The sequence below is a fragment of the Octopus bimaculoides genome, chromosome 11 (genome assembly GCF_046866305.1).
Source record: "Octopus bimaculoides isolate indiv1 chromosome 11, ASM4686630v1, whole genome shotgun sequence".
NCBI lineage: Eukaryota > Metazoa > Mollusca > Cephalopoda > Octopoda > Octopodidae > Octopus > Octopus bimaculoides.
Genome location: NC_142938.1, coordinates 331,990 through 344,814, shown reverse-complemented (window position 1 = coordinate 344,814; position 12,825 = coordinate 331,990). Strand labels below are relative to the sequence as shown.

At 37.1% G+C, this 12,825-nt stretch overlaps 1 protein-coding gene across 17 annotated transcripts in view; it reads left to right on the top strand.

The window, feature by feature from the left end:
• The window catches only part of LOC106874508 (lipoxygenase homology domain-containing protein 1), a 173,475-nt gene extending 161,697 nt beyond the window's left edge, over positions 1–11,778 (top strand). For 13 of the 17 annotated variants that reach the window (XM_089359177.1, XM_089359173.1, XM_052971411.2 and 10 more), the window contains 9 exons: positions 330–508; positions 1,961–2,077; positions 2,158–2,332; positions 3,705–3,821; positions 4,361–4,499; positions 5,411–5,587; positions 6,930–7,048; positions 8,616–8,804; positions 11,507–11,778. In XM_089359177.1, coding sequence (XP_089215303.1) covers positions 330–508; positions 1,961–2,077; positions 2,158–2,332; positions 3,705–3,821; positions 4,361–4,499; positions 5,411–5,587; positions 6,930–7,048; positions 8,616–8,804; positions 11,507–11,700 — 1,406 coding nt within the window. In that variant the 3' untranslated portion in view covers positions 11,701–11,778. Of the gene's footprint in view, positions 1–329; positions 509–1,960; positions 2,078–2,157; positions 2,333–2,626; positions 2,921–3,704; positions 3,822–4,360; positions 4,500–5,410; positions 5,588–6,929; positions 7,049–8,615; positions 8,805–11,506 lie in introns of those variants that run through there. The other 4 variants (XM_089359183.1, XM_089359182.1, XM_089359172.1 and 1 more) reach the window with 2 other exon arrangements.
• The last annotated feature ends 1,047 nt before the right edge of the window (positions 11,779–12,825 follow it).

Here is a 12,825-nt window from a genome sequence, read left to right as displayed (position 1 = left end):
AACCAACTCTATTCATGAAGCTTTGGTCAGCCTGAGGACATAGAAGTCACTTGCCCAAGGTGCTAGGCAGCAGGACTGAACCCAAAACCATGTGGCTGGGAATCAAACTTCTTAACCACATAGCCATCCTTGCACCTATACAACACCTGTATTTGTTTCTATACCACACCTACAAATGTATCGACAGGTGCGAATATTTAAAAAAGAGAAATCTTTTTTATTTCCCCCGGTTTCACTGTTTTTTATTCGTGACACGATTCCTGCTAATTTCATTCAGAAATGTTGAAATAATTCTGATTCTTTCCCCTGTCTTTACTGTCCCTCATCAGATATCCCATATGAAATAACCACATACACTGGAGATGTTGCTCAGGCTTCCACAGATGCCAATGTCTACATTGCCCTCTACAGTAAAGACAAGAGAACACAACAAAAGCCTCTGTGTCTCACGAAAAATGAGAGAAAACAGAAATTCAGAAGAAATGCTGTAGATAAATTTATTTTAGAGGTAAGTGTCTGTAGAGATACCAAATTTTCTATTTCCATTTATCTCATCTTAACATACAATATCTCCAAGACACCAATATATTCTAGTACTGGTTAATATCAACCTCTTAGGGCCAGATAATCCAAAATTCTGGATTAACTCAAACTTATATTTACTTATCAATCTTGTTTTCCAAGAAGTGCAGAATCACCGACACACACCAACTTTTGTTCCAGTTATTGAAGAGACACAAGAGTTCGGTCTTCTTTTCTGTTTACTGCTGGGTTTGCAGTGAGGCCTTTTGAGGCCATGCTTGGAATTTCTTTCAGTTTTTTTTTTTTTGTTACAGATTCAGGAGTGAGAATTAAGCTGTTGATATACAGGAGTTCCCGTGGATTATCACAGTGTTAATCTCTTTTGTTAAGGCCTGAAGAATTATAATGAACTGGAGAGAGTGGTGAAGCAAATTTCAATAAACTCTTACCTGCACACTAAATCCTTCACCTTTCTGACAGCATCTCTGTGCATGACTCGCATCACCTAGTTTCTTACTCACCACTCGATCACATCATGATACCTTGTTACAAACTTCTCCATTTCAACAAATATGAGATGTAGTCTAGAGATTTCTTGTGTAGCTATCTCATTTGAAAGCGGAAACCATTGGTATTCCGTTTTGGCATAAAGCAAAGTGCATGGCATTGAAAGTGATTTTCTTCCCAGTCAGTTGTGCTAAAACTCTGCTCTTTTCATAACCTGGTCAATTTACAGTTGCTTCTTTCTAGAACATCTCCTTTGCCCTTGCAGTAGTTCATGGTTATAGCTATTGCACATCTCTCTCTCTTCTCTGCTTGGCTGACTGGACAAGTCACTATTCCCACTTGTCATTTATGTTATGGTTCTTTGTTGCCCTGTGTGTCAACCAAATAATACATTCTTTGCAGGGACATTAGCATTAACAAGCTTCTGTCTGTCTTGTTTTCCGGATGAATATAAAATCCACTCATTCTATCCAATTCTCCATACTACTTCTCTTCTATACACTTGCATCTAACTTGAAGGCACAACCAGGTTCAGTGAAGCTCAGAATCCAAACTTTCCACCTCCACCCCCTACCCCCACTAAACGTTTTGATTCTCACTGAAATCTCTCCTCTCATCCTCACATCATACATTAACAAACCTGTTATTTTGCACTTCTTTTCATTAAATACACCTCCTGTCTAACTTCTCTTCAACCTATTCATCTCCTCCTCCTCCTCCTCTCATTCACTCCATCACCTCCCGTCTGACTGCACCTTCTCCTAGCAACTAGTCTTGCACAAACTCTCAGTTGCTGTGCATCTTATAAATCTCTGTTCTTTTTTTTCAAACATATCATTTTGAATAAATGTTGGGGTTTATATATTTGATATGAGAAATGTAAATGGTTTTTAGTGTTCAACCATGAAATTATCTTTTCTTATTTTATAAGATGGAAAATATTGGAGATGATGTTGAAAAAATTCGCATTGGTCATGATGGCTCTGGTTTTGGAGCTGGCTGGTATCTTGCTAAAGTTGAAGTTCGAAAGTTAATTTCTTCTGGAAAGGTAAAAAAAAACATTTATTTTATTCCCATCAAAACATATTTATTGTACTTTGCTATATCCATTGTTTTATTGTGCTGTAGAGTTCCAAGACTTTTGTATTTCCATGCAACCAATGGTTGGCAGAGGACGAAGATGACCAATTAACAGAAAGGATGCTGCTTGTCGAGACATCAATCATTCAAGAATCAACAGCAGAGACTCAGCACAGAAACCACAAAGAAGATTCTACAACAGACCAACTTTTACACAAGTTACGTAAGTGTTTGCCTGTAAAGAGTTTAGGATATTGGCTTCAAATTTTGGCACAAGGTCAGCAATTTAGACGGAAGTGTATATAACTTCAATCATGTATACAGTTACATGTAGAATGGGATAAATACATATGTGGTTATGAATATACACCCACAACCACATTTAATAGCTTAGGAGTGAAATTTAGGATTTCTCAGTTTTCTGTGAATCGATTTTGATAAAACTTTTCCCAGCTTCTTTGCACACTATGGCAACACCATTCTTATGTGTAATGTCCTTTCGTTTTTTTTATTTCAGATTCTTCTGGGGTGAACTGCACTAATAGCTTTTGAATGAAGATAACCCATCGAGACATTTTTTTTTCAGGAAATGAAGGGTAATGATATATATATGAAGCATACATTGAGTATATGTTTAACAGAAGACCTTTCTTCATCGTTAAGGGCCTTTTCCATGTCCCATTGTTCTTAGAGCAGAGAGATGCCATTAGTGTGGTTCACCCAAAAACTGAAGAATCTGAAATGAAAAAGAAAGGACGTTTCACAGAATAATGGAAACACAACAACGGTGTTGCCATAACATGGAAATCAGGTGGGAAAAGTTTTATCAAAATAGATTCACAGAAAACCAAGAAATCCTAAATTTCACTCCTAAGCTATTAATGTGGTTCTGAGTATAAATAAGTAAAAATGAGGCCCTAAAAGCATTCCACCTATGCTTCTACATTCAATCTGTTCCTCATGAATCTCCTCCTAACACACTCTCCATCCTCCCTCTTCTAACTACGACACCATTCATTCAGAGAACAGAACTGCATTCCATTCCTCCTCCTCACTTCCTTTGCCTCATACATTTTCAGTCCCACCCCTTATTTTCCCCCAAAACTCCCTCTTCACTACCCTTTTTCCTTGGTACCCCACTTCATTTTGTCAATGAAGCCTTCTCCCATTTGTCTCCCACTATTTACCCCTTACAAACCTGACATCATCCCTTGAACACCCTAACCTCTTACCTCCTCCCCGACCCAATCCTACTTCCTCCATCTTTCCTTTCAACCGATAGTCATGATTGGCCACACTCAGTGAGCCCCCCCCTCTTCATTTAAAGGGTCTTGTCCAGTGAGTTACTTGATTACCTCACAGGTGTTGGTGCCACATAAAAAGCCCTCAGTATACTCTACAAAATGGTTAGCAAAACAACAACAGTTCTGTTTATCTTTACTTCTCTCTAAGTCTTCATCCATAACATCATTCATTGCTGATGTTGCGAGCCACAAATCACTGGTTCAATTCCTGTCATATCTAGCTACATTCACTCCATTAAATGTCTTGATTTGATATCTGTGCTGTAATATCGTATATTTTCATTGGAGAAGCCAGGAGCTACAGGAAGTATACACACCAAGAATTGCTCAATTTCCAACAGAAGTGTATCCCTATTGGATATGATACAGACCATGCTACAGCAAACCATAGCTATCAAAACAAACAAGGTATGTATACTTCATAGATTTTGTTGTCTTAGCAACTATACAATGATAAGGAAAATTGGATCTGATTAAAGACACACATAAATATGGACATATTACAGCTTTATAACCTGGCTTCAAGTGTTGATAAAATAACATCAGTGAAATACTGGGGTTGGTGAGGAATGTAATTTACTCAAGCCTGGCACCAAAATATATGGCCATGTAGCATTACGACAGACATTAAGTTTATGGCCTGGATCAAAATTAGGGGTTATTGTTTAATCCATGGAAGATAGTCAGTGCCCATAGCATTTGAATAGGATTTTAGACTGGTGTGTTTGATGTGTGGAGGGAAAACATTTTCCATGCTGGCATGGGTTGGACAGTTTGGCAGGAGGTGACCAGCTGGAGTGCTGCCTGGGTTCCATGTCTGTTTTGGCATGGTTTCTATGACTGGACACTCTTCCTAACATCAACCAAGCAATTGTTCCCTCATATTAACAGTCAAATATTGAGGCCAACAAATGCATTACATCAGATCTTCTTGTTTTATCTTCCAGATTACCGAATTCTCATCACAACATCAGACCAGAAAGATGCCAGTATTTCTGATGATGTTTGGTTTATTTTGGAAGGAGACAAACAAACAACTTATATGATTGAGAAAATCAAAAATTCTGAGGGAAAATTTTTCCAAAAGTAAGATTTTATCCAAGTTTCATTGCAACAAATAATTTGGTTGTTGATATTTGCAGAAAGTATTTTTGACATTGAACCACTAAGTCAAGCTTCTATGTGGTAGCTTGACCTACAAAAATAGTATCAATATCTCCCACAAATCATGCAAGCTGTTACTGACCACACTATACAACCTCTCTATTATTGTCATTATTATTATTGCGGTAATGAGCTGGCTGAAACCATTAACACACCAAGCAAAATGCTTCATGGCATTTCATCCGTCTTTACATTCTGAATTCAAATTCTGCCAAGGTGGACTATGCCTTTCATCCTTTTGGGGGTCAATAAATTAAGTACCAGTGAAACACTGCGGTCAGTGTTATTGACCAGTCCCCTTCCCCAAAATTTCAAGCCTTGTGCCTTTTGTAAAAAGGATTATTATTATTAAGGTGATGAGCTGGCAGAATCGTTAGCACGCCAGGCAAAATGCTTAGCAGCATTTCATCTTTACGTTCTGAGTTCAAATTCTGCCAAGGTCAACTTTGCCTTGCATCCTTCTGGGGTCAGTGTCATCGAATACACCCCTACCCCAAATTTCAGGCCTTGTGCCTTTAGTAGAAAAGATTATTATTATTATTGGTAAGGTGGTGAGCTGGAAGAATCGTTAACACATTCGGCAAAATGCTTAGCAGTATTTCTTCTTATTTTACATTCTGAGTTCCAATTCTGCCAACGTTGGCTTTGCTTTTCATCTTTTGGGGGTCGATAAATTATGTTCTGAGTTCAAATTCCAGCAAGGTCAACTTTACTTTCATCTGGGGTGAGTAATATCAATTTATCCCTTCCCTGAAATTGCTGGCTAAAATTTGAAACCATTATTATTATTATTATTATTATTATTATTGTTATTATTATTATTATTATTTCAGAGGAAAGACCGATGGATTTACTTTCACTTGTCCACCTGTTGGTGAGATAAAGAGCTGTTACTTAGGAGCTATATTCCATACTGGAACGTCATCATCATCATCAGCACATAGACCTTCTGTCTCTAACTTCTGGCTGTGCGATCAAATTACAGTGATTGATGAAGCTACAGCCAACATGTACACAATATTGTTTCAATATTCTATACAACACTTCATTAATTAATGTCAAATATTGATTTTGTTTTCAATTAATTTGAATTCCATTAAAGATGGTGTAATATTTAGCTTTCACAACTTGCATCATCTTTAATGGAATTCAAATGGAGTCTTGTCTGCTGCTTCTTTAATGTGAACCAGATCATATTCTTTATTTCTTCCCCCTTCATCAATACCCTGTCTCTGCCCTGAAAATGCAAAGGGTGTTAGCTATGCCTTTTATATTGTAAACACCACCCATATCAGAAATGTGAGTTAAGGATACTTACCAGTCAGATAATTAATTCATCAGTTATTATTTATCTTTGTATAAACAGAAGTTGCTTATCGCACCCTTTTCTGGTCGAGGCAACAAGAGTGAAACGATTACATAATGGTAAATTAAATTTTAGAACAAACTGACATGATATGCCTACTAACAAACATCATCGGCGTCGTTTAACATCTGCTTTCCATGCTGATCCATGCGAACCTTTACAGACATCTGGTGAGATTAGTAGAAGCCAGAAGGTGTGTAAATGTGCCTTGTCTTCAAGAAGTGAGTTGGAGGGGAGCCTCAACCAAGTTCCTCACAGGCAAAGAACATACGTATAAAATCTTCTGAGAAGGCAATGGGGATTGGATAGCTGATGTGGGCATACTTTTAGCTGATAAATGTTTGGATAAAGTGATCCAGATCGCCAGAAGGTGCAATGGGATGCTGAGACTAGTTTTGTAAAGTAGTACAGCGTCTATTATGTCTGCTTATGCTCCTCAACTGAAACTGCCAAACAAAATTATCAAATTTACAAAAGCCTTTTTGTCAACTGCCTCAGTTACAAATGGCAGCAGCCTTATTCTTCATGTTTGGCAACTTCAATGGAAACGTTGTCATTCGGATGGGTTTCATGGTGTGCTGCTGGTTCCATAGAGTTTGTTCCCAAAATGACCGAATGATCTGCAACACTAACTAGCTGGTCCCCTTACCACCCCTATGGCCACTCTTTAACCTTGATGACTTGGTCCTTGGTAAGAATATCAGAGTGCAAGTTCAAATCATTTGATCGATGTTACTAAGTGTAGGTTCTATACTGAGGTTCTCTCAACCTCATCTGTTGCCTCTGCATATATAAGATTGTATATATATACGTGTATATATATATATATATGTGTATGTGTGTGTGTGTGATAAAATTAATTCAGTCTGATGCAGAAATCTCACTAAACTTTATGCGGAAGGGTTTAAACACTTCGTTTATCAAGAACAAAAAGAATTTCTAAACTTGTTTAACATTCAATATTTTTTCTGTTTGCTGCCCATCAGATTTATATTTCAATGTAATGATTGGGTGAAAGTAACTGAAAAGATATCCAAAAATGATTCAGTGAGACTCTGTTTGGTGGAGACAATGCAAGACAAACAACTAACAAAGAAGAAAAGAAGTAAGTGTTTTACTAAAGTACATAGTTCTTGGTTGAACAACAAGAAATAGCAGCCACATCACAAGTTATTTTCATAGAGCGTATGGTAAGATGTATTGCATAACACAGTGTTCTTGTTTTGTTTTTTAATATAAGCCATGCTAATGTTTAAGCATCTTTAAAAATTGAGTGCAGCAAAATACTAACCATCTCAGTCCTTAGCCCTCTCTCTACTTTCTCTCCTTCTTCTACAAATTCCATTCACCTTAAACTATTGGGACCTTGTTTATGCAGCTATACTCAGCCATACACACCACATGACCATACTCTCTGTTGCATATCCATCAGAACTTGTCAGCTTCGTTCTTTTCTAGTCTTTCCCTCTGCATTGAGCGTCCAGGTCTCGTTACCATGCAAGTTTACTGTTTATATGTACCAGCATCATATAATCTGCCTTTTTGTGACCCAGACGTAATAACTCCTTGACTTTCACCGTCCTATTCTTACTCTAGCAATTATAATCTCAGAACATCCCTCTCCACTGCTAATTAGGTTGCCTAGGTAACAGAAACTATCTCCTACCAATAGACAAACCCTGGGCATCTGAGAAAATTTTGGGATGCTACTCTCACATTCATTTTGGCAACAAGGTCATGTCCAGAGAGCAATGCTCTGCACACACACAGCCTCACTTCACCAATCGATGGGAGATAACTCTTCCTTTTTCTCTCCCAAAATATTTTGTCACCAGCAGCATAAAAGTCTACATGTTTTTAGCCATCAGCAGATGGCAATTTCTGGCATGCAAATGGAAAGACATGCTGCACAAATTGTCTTAAGAAATCCACCACTAAGCCAGGAATTATGGTCACTGGTCCATAAGCGTCTTACCTCTAATTTATTCAGCAACCAATGCTTAGTCGCTATAACCAACTCATTCTATGTAGCAGAGACATACATCCTGCAGCAGACAATTCCTGGCCAGTTTGTGTCTTTGCATCCATAGTGTCTACAATAAGGAGAATTCAATTTGTGAAGTGTGTTGTGTTTCTGTAGCTGAATATACATCATAAGCATAGGAGATACAACTATACATAATTAGATTTCATTGAATGCTGCTAAGTGCACCTCTAATTACAAGTATTTATATATAGACGAGGGAAAGGACAAACACATACAATGTATATATTGTGATTATAGTTTTTCTAATTAAGGAGTCTTTGAGGAAGTGGCCTTTTGGCAATGAAAAATGTGTCATTTTTAATAAATTATTAAAGTTTACTCAACTTTCAATAAAGGGCAAAATTTCAGACCATAAAATCCTGTAACCTGAGAAACTATAACATGGAGGATGCATGTGTATCTAAATCTATCTCTCTATAAATATGATACATGTGATGATGTCACCTGATGTAGTTAAGGGATACATGTCCCCAGAGGAACGCAAGAGTCAATTGCACATTTACATTTAAGTCACCGGTGCCTATTTACAGCTAGGTGGACTGGGGCATGGATTCAGCAAGATGTTGACAAGGTCAACTGTGTCTGCCAGTAATGACAGCTAATAGTTTATTTGCCAATATTTCAGGAAGGATGGTCACATATGAAATACAAGTATACACTGGAGATGTAAAACATGCAGGAACAGATGCCAATGTCTACATCAATATATTTGGAGAAGATGGAGAAACAGGCAGGCAAGCATTGAAACAAAGATTTCGAGATTTATTTGAGAGAAATCAGAAAGACACGTTTCTTATCAAATGTCTTGAATTGGGTGAGTACAATTGTCAGGACTGGATTCGAATTTTCTAAACACCTCACCTTTATCTCTTCATACCAATTCCTCTAGAAATAGAGAAATATTTTCAATGCCATTGATTTTATTCATTTCTTTCTTAGTTTAAAAATATTTCTATTTTATAAACAACAAAACCATGACAAATATTTTAACAAATATTATCTCCAAAATAACAATTTATCTTCTATTAAATATTTTTAATGAGAAATTGATGAATGGGGCTCATATTTACATTAATTAGGTAAATTTTCAGAAATATATTTTCTGAGAGGCTCACAGCTAAAACAAAATGTCCACGCTACAATATCTTACCATGAACCATATCAAGTCTATTCCTAGTTTTTTTTATAATTGTGTTAAATATTATTTTCATTAACACATTTCATGCAAATGCTATGGATTTTACCAGGAAGCCAACCAATATATGAATTTGTATATTTCTAATCAAATACACAGCCTTATGTATTTTAAATTATTTTCATACTTATGAATTTGGAGTGATTTAGTGAAACAATTATCATATTCCAAACACCAAATTAGTGCTCATTTAAATGTGAACATTACCATGAAAAATCTGTCATTTTTAAGAACCAGGAGAAGGAACATTAAAAAGAATTAATCTTATCAATTTATTTGAGTAGCAAATTCATTAATTTCTTTTTCTCTGAAATATAAAGTTTGTAAATGCAACCATATTTATTTGGCATTCTTTTCTGAGTGTTCCTTAAATATTTCCTTACTTCTCCAAGAGATACCATGTTAATTTAAGACCATTCTCTGTGCTAAAGCGGTGTCCCATAAGTCTTCACCGTTGTCTTAGCGTCTCTATCACCCCCACCCTTACAGATCTTGTCCTCACTACCTCCTCCAGCATCTCCAATTTCTTTCTGCTTCCATATTTCCTCAATGTATGGCCCAGCAACCTCATCTTAACATCCATCACTGGATGCGATTTTGTCATGGACAGGAAGTTGGAATAAGGAGCCAACGTAAAATCTGGGAAGTCTGCTACAGAGACAGGTCTCTGCCAAGTTTGTCCCCTGCCTGCTGACCACCATGTCGATGACCCATCCTTCATGCCAAGGACCATTACTGGTGGCAAGAGTTGGGGGTCTGTATGCATGGCCCTGAGACAAAACAGCAGTCATCAAAAATGGAAGAGGAGGCTTTCATCTTCATGACCCAAAGAAAGCATGACAGAGCCGCAGCTCCATCAAGAGCATGCTCGTTGTCTTTTTCGACATCCATGGAATTCTGCATCGAGAATTCGTCCCGTCCCCCCCCTCCCTAACTAGACCATCAATTGAGAGCTTTACTGCAATGTTTTGAGGCATTTAAAGGAGGACATTTGGCAAAGTGACAAGATGTGTGTGCACCATGAAGAACTAAATTCTTTACAATGACAATTGCACCCTGTCATCCAAGCTCTCCTCCTCACTCGGCAGTTCCTTGCCAAAAACAGCATGGTATTATCACTTCTGCACCTGCAGACTTCCATCTCTTCCCAAAGACGAAAATGCAGCTCACAGGTTGCCATTGTCGAGATTCTGAGCAAATTGCGGAACATCCTCAACTCACACAAAACAATTCCAGGCCTGATTGCAAAAGTGGCAGCAATGCTGGGACCGGTGACTATTTCAAAGGAAATGATGTTTTATAACTTAGGTCCAGGATTCCCAACGTGTGGGGCATGCATAGGGTTGTGTTGAATTTATACCTTGTGTACACAACGTTCAGTATACCAAGAGAAAGGGGGCAATTCAAGAATGAGCTATTAAAAAAAAAAATTCTTTCCATCCCTCCTCTGGACAGTTTTATCAAATTTTGACACGTTAGAGACAACAGATTGTTTTCATCATAGTCAAAGATCTGATGTCTCTAAGTCATCATAAAATCTGATGTCAGTGAAGGAGGAATACATTATTTCCTTCAATTTAGTGGTATGTGCAAACGTGTAGGTGATTACAAATGTGTGTGTGTGTGTGTGTGTAGAACAGAAACTGGTCAGTCCTGAAAGCAATGCCATCTTAATTCCCTTTGGAGAAATAAACTGGAGACAGATTTATGTGTGCGGATGGGTGTCTAAAAGTATTGAATCTTTTGTCTCTGATGACAAAAATCTAGGTACACAAACACTGCACATGACCACTTCCCCATGTTTTGACTCACCTTCAGCTCCTCCAATATTTCCCGTCTGGTCATCTTTTCCTCTCCATCTATCCTTTATTATCTGCCATTAAACACTCATCTTCTGTAAACAGACACCCTCCAATGGTAAACCTTCACTTACTCTTCAATCCCATAAGACCTCACTACTCTTCCTGTCTGTCAGGCTTTCATATCACCACCTAAACCAACCATTGCTTCACGGGAATATGGTCTTCTTTCACATCTTCCACATCTCCTGTTGGTCCTCCAAGTTTGTCAGTTATTTTACAATCCAGCATAAAGAGACAACTAAAGACTGTCATCCGTTGCGTCTACTAAAAGAAACCCATGCAAAGTCTGTCTTTTTAAAGGTCTTTGATGGCTGTAACATGAAAAGGAGGAGGTAGGGGGGAATGAAAGGTTTAGACTTCATCTTTATTGGAATTAATAAAGGATGTTGTAATTAAGATAACTACTTTATATTTTCTATCTCCATGTCTTTAAAACAAAACTAAATTTCCATTTTGCAGGGAAGTTGCGAAGTCTTTTCATTGAACATGATAGTTCTGGTTTTGGTTCCGGTTGGTTCTTGGATCGCATTGAAATAATCAATAAAACCACACGGGAGAAATCAATATTCCCCTGTAAAACTTGGCTAGACAAGAAAAAGGGAACCACATCAATATTTTTACAACCAAAGATCAAGTGGAAAATTGTCAGGTAAAAATCCTACGAAACAAGCTGGCCACGAGACCTTTTGCTTGTAGTTTTTGCTTTCCTCAATAAAGAGAATTTCGATAAACACGATTTTGTTTGTTTCTAATATAAATTACAAGACATTGCAAAGGATTCTAATAATTTAGAGGTTGTGTGTAATCTACTGTAAGTGCATATAATTTATTTAAAGACAAACATTTTTTTTAGGAATGTATACTTACGTACGTACGTACGTACATGTACGTATGTATGTACACATGTATACGTGCGTATGTATAGTTAAGTACGAATGTATGTATACGTACGTACAAATGTATACATACGTATGCATACATAGATACGAACGTATGCATACGTACGAATCTATGCATACGTACGCACGTATGCATACTTACATACATATGTATACGTGCGTACGTACACCTACGTACATACTTATGTACACGTACTTGTACATACATACGTCTGTATACATAAGCACATATACATGCGTACGTATACATATATACGTACATATGCATACGTACGCACGTATGTATACTCAGGCATATATGTAGACGTACCTATGTATATATACGTACATACACACGTAATGTACGAACGTATGTATACGGATGTACGTATGTATACTACGAATACATACGTATGTACGCACGTATGTATACGTACACGTCCGTACGAATATATATATACATACGAACGTATGTATATATACGGGCGTATATATACGTACGCACGTGCGTAGGTATGTATACGTTCCTACGGATGTACACGTACCTACGTACTTATATATACCTCCGTACGAATGTATATGTACGTACGTAGGTATATATACGCGCGTATATGTACATACGAACGTATGTATATGTACGTACGAACGTATGAAGACATACGCATGTATGCGTATGTATGTATGTATACGTACGTATGTATACGTACGTATATATATATATATGTACATACGTATGTATACGTACGTATATATATATATATATATACATACGTATATATATATATACGTATATATATATATATACGTATATATATATATATACGTATATATATATATACGTATATATATATATATATATACGTATATATATATATATACGTATATATATATATATATACG